General features: G+C 38.4%; 1 protein-coding gene across 1 annotated transcript in view; it reads right to left on the bottom strand.

The window, feature by feature from the left end:
* Positions 1-1,523: 1,523 nt before the first annotated feature.
* The window catches only part of IARS2 (isoleucyl-tRNA synthetase 2, mitochondrial), a 388,062-nt gene continuing 376,586 nt past the window's right edge, over positions 1,524-12,999 (bottom strand). The window contains 1 exon segment of the mRNA XM_053712513.1: positions 1,524-3,373. Within this exon segment, the coding sequence (XP_053568488.1) occupies positions 3,222-3,373 (152 nt within the window). The 3' untranslated portion in view covers positions 1,524-3,221.

Raw genomic sequence — 12,999 nt, 5'->3', positions numbered from 1 at the left:
ACCAATGAATTTTTAATTTTTAAAATTAAAAGTTTTGTTTGAACCCTTCTAAACACTGATTTATTAATGTTCCGTGAATCTGTGTTTGATATTATTTATGTATTGTTAAGCTATACTTAACTCAGTATAGCTTTATTTCTAGTTGGCCCCTCTATTAATTGTGACATAAATCTCACTTTGCTTTATTGCTAGTTTAATTGGTCCAATTTATTTTGGGGTAGTTACAATCTCCCATAAATACAACACTGGTATTATTAGCAGTTTGAGTTTCCTCCATGTCACTAAAGTGACTATAAAACAAAAGTAAACATTTTATAATATAAGGAAATTGAAACGGAATCATGAAAGAACAAAATGATATGAGGAAAAATAAAACCCCCTTTAAATAATCCCCTACCAGGTTGGGATATTGCGCAGGGATGTTAAGGTGAATTATACTTTTACTGCAGCTAATTTATCCTGGAATCAACCTTAGAGAACATTCTGCCCAAATTCAGTTTTTGTTCAGCTGACAGGTCCCTAGTTATGTGTCTAGGAGCACCATTATAAGCATAAACCCTGACATACTGCATCCTATACTGTGGCACATAGGAATCTGCATATTATTATTCCCGATACTTCCTCAGATTCAATATTCTCGTCAGTCGAACCTAAATTTATTCTAATGGTTCTTTTTACAGTAGGCTTAGGTGAAAGAAGTATAAGGCCTTTTGTGTAACAGATCGAACACTGAAACTGATGTAGCCAGTATTTTGTATAGCTTTATCATTTTAAAATCCAGTATTTACTTGTATGAGTTAAAAATACTCTAAAGGTTAAAGGGACAGTCAACTCAAAAGTATGCAATTTTAAGCAACTTTCTAATTTAACCCTATTATACATTTTTCTTTGGTCTCTTGGTATCTTTATTTGAAAAAGCAAGAATGTAAGCTTAGTAGCTGGTCCATTTTTGGTTCAGCACCTGGGTAGCGCTTGCTGATTGGTGTCTAAATGTAGCCACAAATCAGCAAGTGCTACCCAGGTGCTGAACCAAAAATGGACTGGCTCGTAAGCTTACATTCCTGCTTTTCAAATAAAGATACCTAGAGAACGAAGAACAATTGATAATAGGAGTAAATTAAAAAGTTGCTTAAAATTGCATGCTCTATCTGAATCATGAAAGTTTAATTTTGACTTGACTATACCTTTAATATTTATTTCCCACGCCATCATTTCTAACCTTGTTTCTGACAATACAATAAGCCTAGCTATATATTTTAGATTTTTTCCACATATCTCAATGCTAAATTACTTTTACAGGATATAGGTAGTCGTTTCAATTCCCAGTTATTCATGTATCCAGAAAGAGGAGTATGTATAGGAAAAGGGGAGAATCACAGCTTCTGTGAAGCTTCTTTGCTATACTACATGTTGGTATATACTGATCAGTACATATTATACAGAGTAGATAACACAATTGTTTGATTACTTATGCTAAATTAGAGTCAGTGTTCTTTACCTCCAAATAAATTATTCCAGACATCTTCCTTATAAAAATGTTTATTTCATCAAACCTGATATTCCCCAAGGGTCTCATAATAAAAAATAAGTGCAAATTTTCTTCAGGGTATTTAACGTCATCTATGATTTAAATAAGGGCTAGGAGTGTTCTATATCATAACATACAAACCTCTATATATGTGTACGTATATAATACAAAATTAATTAAAGAATCTCCAACTTACATTATTTTACCTCATAGCACCCTGTACATTGATATAAAAATTCAATATTAAGAAAATATTTAGTCTGACAGATACAGTCATTTCATTTATAGAGACTTATTTCTTGGTGAACATCTTTTTTTAAATTATAAATAGAAATGATAATCTAGAATTTTTAAAATGTCTGTGTGTAAAGTTGACAGTTTAAGGTATTGGTTTCCCTTCAAAAAGTTAAATGTTACTGGGACATTTATATATAGTTTGTGTGTGTTTAAAGGGAAAGTAAATCCTAGCGTTGTACAAACTCTAGGATTGACTATTGCAACAAATAAAGGGCACTTTCATTCATGAAGTATTAGATACTTCATGTAGAAAGCTCCTTTATTTGTTTCAACCGATCGCGATTCTTAGCTGCTACAGCAGCCCACGGCTAAAAAATGTGTTGCTAAGAGGTGACGTTTTCACCTCTTAGCCAATAGCCGTGCAGTAAATCCGGCTCCCATGGGCGCCGTGCCGGATTTACCGCAATCCTAGCGTTTGTATAACGCTAGGATTGACTTTCACTTTAAGGGTGACACAGATACATCAGATTCATAATCAACCTATAATAATGAATTATTGCGGAACTCAAATTCTAATTTAAAGAATTCTTTTTACTACACAGCCAAACTTTACTGAGAAAGAGGTTCAATATGGCTCTTACAAACAAATTGTCAGCTGCTTATTAGTATTCCAGATTACAAACAGTTCGCTTAGCCGCATAAACAGAAATTGAACTGTACTACCTGGATTTCTGAGAAATGATACCACTGGGCAATAATAAATAACACATCTTTAAGTGACATTCTCTTGCTAATTTTCTACTGCAATCAGGTAGTGTTAAAATAACTTTTGTTTTACATTTATCGTTTGACAAGACTAGGGCCCTCAGAGTAAAGGAGTTAGTAGGTTTTTCAAAATAAGTCAGATACACAAATGTTTTTATGCAATAAGCAGGGTCTCTTCTAACGCTGGGTCACAAAATGTATTACATAGATTAAAGGGACAGGAAACCCCAAAACTTTCTTTCATGATTTGGATACAACATACAGTTTTAAACACCTTTCTAATTTTCTTCTATTATCAAATTTGCTTCATTCTCTTGATATCCTTTGCTGAAGGAACAGCATTGCACTACTGGCAGCAAGATGTACACATTTAATCAGCCAATCACAAGAGACAAAAGTGTGCAGGCACCAATTATCAGCTAGCTCTCAATAGTGTAGGATATGTGTATTCCTTTTCAACAAGAAATACTAGGAGCACAAAGCACATTTGAAAATAGAAGTGAATTTAAAAGTGTCTTAAAATGACATGCTCTATCTGAATCATGCAAGTTTCATTTTGACTTTCCTATCCCTTTAAGTACTTTATACAGTGTTTGCTAATATTAAAGTTGTTGGTGCTTTGGTTCTGAGATTGAAATAGAGCACACAATATTTCTATACATTTACACAATGATCGCAAGATGGTTTTAGATTATTGACTCCACTTTCCAGCAATGGCTTCGAGACACCGAGGGCAAGGTGCTACAGATGACTCCGCTGTGAACTTCCTGCAGCGCGGGCAGCGTTGTTTTGTACTTTGCTGTACTATAACTTTATAAGCTTCTTCTTCGCAAATGTCCCCACCTAGAAACAAGATGTTAAAATACACAAAATTAGTTTCAGAATATTTCAACATAAAACCAGGAACCAAAAAAAATAAAAAGTTGGAGTAAAAACAAACAAACGAACGGTTTGAATTCTACTACTTTTCAACACCTTGTTGCTGTCTTTAGTCCTTTTAATATACAGGCAACTCCATCCTAGCACATCGTCAGCAATTGTCAGAACAGTCAGATAACAAAATGAGTGATGAGAAACAAGGTGCTGAGAGGGATGTGGAAATACTTATTGTTCTTAAAGGGACACTAAACCAACATTTTTTTCTTTCATGATTCAGATAGAGGATGCAATTTTAAGCAACTTTCTAATTTACTCCTATTATCAATTTTTCTTCGTTCTCTTGTTTTCTTTATTTACAAAGCAGGAATGTAAAGCTTAGGAGCCAGATCATTTTAGGTTCAGCACCGTGGATAGTGCTTGTTAATTGGTGGCTACATTTAGCCACCAATAGGCAAGCATAACCCAGATTCTGAACCAAAATGGTCCGGCTCCTAAGGTTTACGTTCCTACTTTTTAAATAAAGATAGCAAGAGAATGAATAAAAATTGATAATATGAGTAAATTAGAAGCTTGTTTTGTGCTCTTGGTATAAAGGATAACTAGGGTAGGCTCAAGAGCTTCTGAATGGTGGCTGCAAATATATGTCTCATCTTATTGGCTCACCTATGTGCATTGCTGTTTCTTCAACAAAGGATACCAAGTAACTAAAGCAAATTAAATAATAGAAGTAAATTGGAAAGTTGTTTAAAATTGTATGTTCTATATGAATCATGAAAGAAAACATTTGAGTTTCATGTCCCTTTAAATAATGTTTAGGATGCCAGACTATGGTGCAACCCTCACACGTACTGGGATAGAGGAAGAAGCACGGATCAAATTAAAAACATCAAGTGGATTTCATTACGAAGTCCTATGCTATATATGGGTATACTGTGGAAGCAGACTTCATTTGATTAATATAGCAGCACCTTTCTATTTTACATTTTGTATCTTTTACCTTATTTTGTTAAGTTTTGCATTTGTTTATGTATCAGGTTTTTCAAATAAAGTTCTGAAATTCATAACTTAAGCAATCTGTGCAACTGATACAGAATGTATGCTAAGGTTCTTGACATTTCATAGGAAAAACAGTATTATTTGGTTATTAACTGATAGAAATTGTATAACTATTAAAATAATAAATTAAAAAAGTAATGAGTGAGTGAGAGGACTACAACAGCCTTTTAAACTTAAATGTTTTTTATTACAACCCACCCATAAAAAAAATAAATTTATGCTTACCTGATAAATTTCTTTCTTTCTTGACACGGTGGGTCCACAGATCATCAATTACTGTTGGGAATATCACTCCTAGCCAGCAGGAGGAGGCAAAGAGCACCACAGCAAAGCTGTTAAGTATCATTTCCCTTCCCACAACCCCCAGTCATTCGACCAAAGGAAAAGGAGAGAAAGCAAATAACGCAAGGTGCAGAGGTGCCTGAGGTTTACATAAAACAACTGTCTGAAAACAGGGAGGGCTGTGGACTCACTGTGCCAAGAAAGAAAGAAATTTATCAGGTAAGCATACATTTTGTTTTCTTTCTTAAGACACGGTGAGTCCATGGATCATCAATTGCTTTTGTGAATCAATACCCAAGCTAGAGGACACAGATGATAAGGGAGGGCAAGACAGGTAACCTAAACAGAAGGCACCACTGTCTGCAGAACCTTTCTCCCAAAAGAAGCCTCAGCCGAGGCAAAAGTATAAAATTGATAGAATTTAGAAAAAGTGTGCAAAGAAGACCAAGTCGCAGCCTTACAAATCTGTTCTACAGAGGCCTCGTTCTTAAAGGCCCAAGAAGAAGACACCGCCCTAGTGGAGTGAGCTGTAATTCTCTAAGGAGGCTGCTGTCAGCAGTCTCATAAGCCATATGAATAACACTTCTCAACTAGAGAGAAAGAGAAGTGGCAATAGCTTTCTGGCCTTTACGTTTATCAGAAAAGCAAACAAATAATGCAGAAGACTGACAAAAGTGCTTCATAGCCTGCAGATAGAATTTAAGAGCCCACACAACTCTAAGTTGTGCAACAAACAATCTTTATGAGAAGAAGGAATAGGACAGAGAGAAGGAACAACAACTTCCTGATTAGTATTTCTGTCCTGAAACAACCTTAGGAAGAAAACCAAACTTGGTACGGAGAACTGCCTTATGTGCATGAGCTATGAGATAAGGAGAATCACACTGCAATGTTGAGGGTTCAGAAATAGCAGTAAGAAACAAAACTTTCCAAGATAATAACTTACGGCTAGATTTAGAGTTTGGCGTTAAGGGGTCCTAACGCTGCTTTTTACCGCCCGCTGGTATTTAGAGTCAGGCAGGTACAGGTGTACCGCTCACTTTCTTTCTGCGACTCGAGGCTACCGCAGATCCCCTTACGTCAATTGCGTATCCTATCTTTTCAATGGGATTTGCCTAACGCTGGTATTTCGAGTCTTGGAAGAAGTGAGTGGTAGAGCCTCTACCGACAAGACTCCTACCGCCAAAAAAAGTCAGTAGTTAAGAGCTTTATGGGCTAACGCCGGAACATAAAGCTCTTAACTACTGTGCTATAAAGTACACTAACACCCATAAACTACCTATGAACCCCTAAACCGAGGCCCCCCCCACCTCGCAAATCCTATAATATTTTTTTTTAACACCTAATCTGCCGCTCCGGACACCGCCGCAACCTACATTATCCCTATGAACCCCTAATCTGCTGCCCCTAACATCGCCGACACCTATATTATATTTATTACCCCCTAATCTGCCCCCCCAACGTCGCCGCCACCTACCTACACTTATTAACCCCTAATCTGCCAACCGGACCTCAGCGCCACTATAATAAAAGTATTAACCCCTAAACCGCCGTACTCCCGCCTCGCAAACACTATAATTAATTTTATGAACCCCTAATCTGCCCCCCCCAACGTCGCCGCCACCTACCTACAATTATTAACCCCTAATCTCCCGCCCCCAACGTCGCCGTTACTATAATAAAGTTATTAACCCCTAAACCTAAGTCTAACCCTGACCCCCCCTAACTTAAATATAATTTAAATTAATCTAAATAAATGTACTATCATTAAATAAATTATTATTATTATTATTATTAAATTATTTAAAACTAAATACTTACCTATAAAATAAACCCTAATATAGCTACAATATAACTAATAGTTACATTGTAGCTATTTTAGGATTTATATTTATTTTACAGGCAACTTTGTATTTATTTTAACTAGGTACAATAGCAATTAAATAGTTATTAACTATTTAATAGCTACCTAGTTAAAATAATTACAAATTTACCTGTAAAATAAATCCTAACCTAAGTTACAAATACACCTAACACTACACTATCAATAAATTAATTAAATAAATTAACTACAATTAGCTAAACTAAAATACAATTAAATAAACACTAAATTACAGAAAATACATTTTTTTACAAGAAGTTTAAACTAATTACACCTAATCTAAGCCCCCTAATAAAATAAAAAAGCCCCCCAAAATAAAAAAATGCCCTACCCTATTTTAAATTACGAAGTAATCAGCTCTTTTACCAGCCCTTAAAAGGGCTTTTTGCGGAGCATTGCCCCAAAGTAATCAGTTCTTTTACCTGTAAAAAAATACAACCCCCCCAACATTAAAACCCACCACCCACATACCCCTACTCTAACCCACCCAAACCCCCCTTAAATAAACCTAACACTAACCCCCTGAAGATCTCCCTACCTTGAGTCGTCTTTACCCAGCCGAGCCGAATTCTTCATCCAAGCGGAGCAAGAAGATGTCATCCATCCGGTAGAAGTCTTCATCCAAGCGGTGCAAGAAGAGGTCCTCCATCTGGTAGAAGTCTTCATCCAAGCAGCGTCTTCTATCTTCATCCATCCGGAGCAGAGCCATCTTCCATCCAGCCGACGCGGAGCCATCCTCTTCAACTGACGGACTAACGACAAATGAAGGTTCCTTTTACGGACGTCATCCAAGATGGCGTCCCTCGAATTCTGATTGGCTGATATGATTCTATCAGCCAATCGGAATTAAGGTAAGAAAAATCTGATTGGCTGATTCAATCAGCCAATTAGATTGAGGTTCAATCCGATTGGCTGATTCAATCAGCCAATCGGATTGACCTTGCATTCTATTGGCTGTTCAGATCAGCCAATAGAATGCAAGGTCAATCCAATTGGCTGATTGGATCAGCCAATAGGAGTGAACTTCAATCTGATTGGCGGCTGATTGAATCAGCCAATCAGATTTTTCTTACCTTAATTCCGATTGGCTGATAGAATCCTATCAGCCAATCGGAATTCGAGGGACACCATCTTGGATGACGTCCCTTAAAGGAACCTTAATTCGTCATCAGTCCGTCGGTTGAAGAGGATGGCTCCGCGTTGGCTGGATGGAAGATGGCTTCGCTCCGCTCGGATGAAGATAGAAGACGCCGCTTGGATGAAGACTGCTACCGGATGGAGAACCTCTTCTTGCACCGCTTGGATGAAGACTTCTACCGGATGGATGACATCTTCTTGCTCCGCTTGGATGAAGAATTCGGCTTGGCTGGGTGAAGACGACTCAAGGTAGGGAGATCTTCAGGGGGTTAGTGTTAGGTTTATTTAAGGGGGGTTTGGGTGGGTTAGAGTAGGGGTATGTGGGTGGTGGGTTTTAATGTTTGGAGGGGGGTTGTATTTTTTTTACAGGTAAAAGAGCTGATTACTTTGGGGCAATGCCCCGCAAAAAGCCCTTTTAAGGGCTGGTAAAAGAGCTGATTACTTTGTAATTTAGAATAGGGTAGGGCATTTTTTTTTATTTTCGGGGGCTTAGATTAGGTGTAATTAGTTTAAACTTCTTGTAATTTTTTTTTATTTTCTGTAATTTAGTGTTTGGCTTTTTTTGTATTATAGATTAGTTTATTAAATTGTATTTTAGTTTAGAACATTGTAGTTAATTTATTTAATTAATTTATTGATAGTGTAGTGTTAGGTGTATTTGTAACTTAGGTTAGGATTTATTTTACAGGTAATTTTGTAATTATTTTAACTAGGTAGCTATTAAATAGTTAATAACTATTTAATAGCTATTGTACCTAGTTAAAATAAATACAAAGTTGCCTGTAAAATAAATATAAATCCTAAAATAGCTACAATGTAACTATTAGTTATATTGTAGCTATATTAGGGTTTATTTTATAGGTAAGTATTTAGTTTTAAATAGGAATAATTTATTTAATGATAGTACATTTATTTAGATTAATTTGAATTACATTTAACTTAGGGGGGTGTTAGGGTTAGACTTAGGTTTAGGGGTTAATAAATTTATTATAGCAGCGGCGACGTTGGGGGTGGCAGATTAGGGGTTAATAATTGTAGGTAGGTGGCGGCGATGTTAGGGAGGGCAGATTAGGGGTTAATAAAATTTATTATAGTGTTTGCGAGGCGGGAGTGCGGCGGTTTAGGGGTTAATACATTTATTATAGTGGCAGCGAGGTCCGGTCGGCAGATTAGGGGTTAATAAGTGTAGGTAGGTGGCGGCGACGTTGGGGGGACAGATTAGGGGGTAATAAATATAATATAGGTGTCGGCGATGTTAGGGACAGCAGATTAGGGGTTCATAGGGATAATGTAGGTTGCGGCTGTGTCCGCAGCGGCAGATTAGGGGTTAATAATAAAATGCAGATAAAATGCAGGTGTCAGCGAAAGCGGGGGCGGCAGATTAGGGGTTAATAAGTGTAAGGTTAGGGGTGTTTAGACTCAGGGTTCATGTTAGGGTGTTAGGTGTAGACTTAGAGAGTGTTTCCCCTTAGGAAACAATGGGGCTGCGTTAGGAGCTGAACGCTGCTTTTTCAGCCAGTTCAGCCCCATTGTTTCCTATGGGGATATCGTGCACGAGCACGTTTTTCCAGCTTACCGCTACCGTAGGCAACACTGGTATTGAGAGTTGAAGTGGAGCTAAATTATGCTCAACACTCCCTTTTCTGAGGCTAACGCAGCCATTCAGACAACTCTAAATACCAGCGTTATCTTAAGGGTGCTCTGGAAAAAAAAGCGTTAATATCTATGGAATATCTATGGAATGCATAGGCTCAAACGGAACTTGTTGTAAAACTTTAAGAACAAGATTAAAGGGACACTGAACCCAAATTTTTTCTATTGTGATTCAGATAGAGCATGACATTTTAAGCATAGTTCTAATTTACTCCTATTATCAAATGTTCTTTATTCTCTTGGTATCTTTATTTGAAATGCAAGAATGTAAGTTTAGATGCCAGACCATTTTTGGTGAACCTGGGTTGTCCTTGCTGATTGGTGGATAAATTAATCCACCAATAAAAAGGGCTGTCCAGAGTTCTAAACCTAAAAAAAGCTTAGATGCCTTCTTTTTCAAATAAAGATAGTAAGAGAATGAAGAAAAATTGATAATACGAGTAAATTAGAAAGTTTTTTAAATTTGCATGCTCTATCTGAATCATGATAGAAAAAAATTGGGGGAGGAGCAACTGATTTACATACAGGGCAGATTCTGACCAGGTACTTGTGCAGCAGAATGTATAAAGCAGAAATCTAACCTTTCAGGGTAATGACAGATAACCCCTTCTTGAGGCCTGCCCGGAGAAAAGATAGGATCCTTGGGATCCTGACCTTACTCCAAGAAAATTCTTTAGACTCACGCTAAGAAAGAAATGTACGCCATATCTTATGGTAAATCTTCCCCGTAACAGGCTTGCAAGCCTGAATCATGGTCTCAATGACCGACTCAGAAAAACCACGCTTAGACAGAACTAAGCTTTCAATCTCCAAGCAGTCAATTTCAGAGAAAAAATTTTGGATGAAAAAAGGGACCCTGATCAGAAGGTCCTTCCTCAAAGGTAGTCTCCAAGGTGGAAGAGAAGATCTCTCCACTAGATCTGCATACCAGATCCTGTGAGGCCACGCAGGGACTATAGAATTACCGATGCTCTCTCCTGTTTGATACAAGCAATGACTTGTGGAAAGAGAGCAAACGGAGAAAACAAGTATGCCAGCCTGAAATCCCAAGGAACCGCCAGAGCATCTATCAGAGCGGCCTGTGGACCTCTTGACTTCTAACCGAACCTTGTCAGCTTGGCATTTTGCCCAGCCACCACCAGATTTAACTCCGGCACCCCCATATGAGGGTTAAGTTGGAGAACATCTCCAGATGGAGCTTCCACTCCTGGAATGTGGAAGGCAGAAAGACAACAATTGTGAGCTTCCTCCCACTGAACAATCCAAGTCACCTCCTACATGGCTAAAGAACTCCGAGTTCCTTCATGATGGTTGGTGCAAACCATTGAGGTGATATTGTCCGACTGGAACCAAGTTACGAACAACAGAGGCCAAGTCATCAGAGCATCATAATCGCTCTCAACTCCAAGATATTAAAGAGCAGACACTTTTGAGTACATAATCCATGCGCCTTAAACAAGACCCAGACTGTTTCCCAGCCCAGCAGGTTGGCGTCCGTGGTCACAGCACCCAGGAATATCTCTAAAAACCCTGAGACAGATACTCCTGAGAAACCACCACGGGAGAAAGTCTCTTGAATACTGATCTAGATCTATCCTCTGAGACAGATCTGAATGTTCTCCATTCTATGGAAAAACAGCAAAGGGAATGATGTCCATGATAAATGTCAGACCAACACTCTCTTACCTTGAGTCACTGAAAAGTGAAGGAAAATCAACTGCAGCTAGATCCAAACTCCAAACCTACTGGTTGTAAAATGGCCAAGCTATGTACCGGACCACTAGAGCTTGCTGTTGGTCGGACAGACACTGCCGAAAGAGGAAAAGGAAAAATCCTTAATTATCTAACCTCCATTAGTAATCTTCTCCTAGATAGAGAATCTATTAAGAAGCAAACCTACCGCACCTGGTGTTCCCATGCTGATTACCATCCAGGTACTGACCAGACCTGGTCCCACATAACTTCCGAGATCAGACGGAATCGGGAGCATTCAGGGAATTGAGGCGGTAGACCCAAATAAATCACCCTTGAATATGAAACAAGGGAACTCTTTTTCAGATTCATTTCCCATCCCTGAAAAAGAAGTTTGGACAAGATCTCTAAAAAGAGAATTTCCTGGAATAAAGGATGACACTTGAACTATATTGCCCAGAAAAAACACAACTGCAATACTCCAAGACCTAAATGTCCGTCTAGGATGAAGGAACTCAGAGATTACAGAAGTTCCTGAATCAAGAGAACAATAAATCCTTCAGGTCTTATGTTCTTTATGAACAGGCCCTATAGAACTAAAGGAGAAAGGATACTACTTGAAAGTCAGTACCTGAGTACTGAGTACCGTATTAGAGATAAGTACCTAGATCCCGCTCCCACAGAGGAAAGTCCTGAACCCAGTTCAAGGGATGCCTCTCATCACACCTAGTTTGCAGATACTCTAGAAAGAGAAAACTGCCCCCGGGAGAAATCTTAAATTGTACTCCAAAAAAGGCAAGACTGACCCTGCAGAAAGAGGAAAAAGGAAAACTTTCCTATAGTCCTACTCTCGACATTCACTCACAATGTCAGAGACCAAAGCCAAACAAGATCTCATCCTTGAAAGGAAACGCCAGAAGCATGGATTTGGAGGAAAAATAAAATATTGAACCTGCAACTGCAGAACTAAAAAGCCTTAAGCTGTACCACTAAGCCACAGGTAGGCTTCTCAGCTGATGAAAATTTCAGCCACGCCTGGCGGGCTAGTTCAGACAGTCTAAAAAAGACAAGACATTGCTCTAAATGAACAATAAACCTCCAGCTTCTTATCCATGGATCCGTGAAGGAGCCGCTATCCTCCATAGGGATCGAGGTTCTCTGAGCCATAGTAGAGAAACTCCCTTTTACTTAAGGCACCGTGCATTTCAACAGAGTCAGCGAAAAGAAAATCCTTTAAAGGACGTGAGACAGGAATAATGGTATCCTTAGTTTCTCCTATTCCTGTGAAATATCCAAGGCACATCTAGAAACACTTCCCCATAGGAAGGAATATTAAGAAAAAATAAAGTTTCAAAACTTCCAAAGGTTAACAGCGACAAATGAATCGACGTTGTCTAAGTACCCCAAACCTCCTTTAAGTGTACACGAGGTGTGCAAGCATACATCTGAAGGAAACCACTTCAGCATCAGATGAAGGAATTATACTGTCCAAATCTGAGAGTTTGTCCACAGAAGCTACAGGCGAATTCTCAACAACAGGAGAAAAAAGAACCTGTGTAGCCGAATGAGGAACAGAAACCTTACTATCTGAATATTTTAAATGTCCTCTTGCGATTTCCCTGAAGAATAGGAAAGACAGATAAAACCGCAGATACCGCAGAATTAACTGAGCTGCAAAATCTGCTGGCAAATTCACTCCTCCTGGAGATTTAGAGGAACCACAGGGCACTGCATGTGACGCCATATAGGCTGTGGTATAGCCTGAACAGCATCATCTTCGGAGAGTGTTAGAACGCTCAGAGGGCAGAAACCTATCTGTACCAGTTTTTCAGTACAGAAGAATGAAAATATTTATGCTATATGAGAAACAGAAGTGCTTATAAAAACA

Source organism: Bombina bombina, chromosome 4, assembly GCF_027579735.1.
Source record: "Bombina bombina isolate aBomBom1 chromosome 4, aBomBom1.pri, whole genome shotgun sequence".
NCBI classification, from domain to species: Eukaryota; Metazoa; Chordata; class Amphibia; order Anura; family Bombinatoridae; genus Bombina; species Bombina bombina.
Note: the sequence above shows the minus strand (reverse complement) of the source record. Positions and strands in the feature narration are given on the sequence as shown.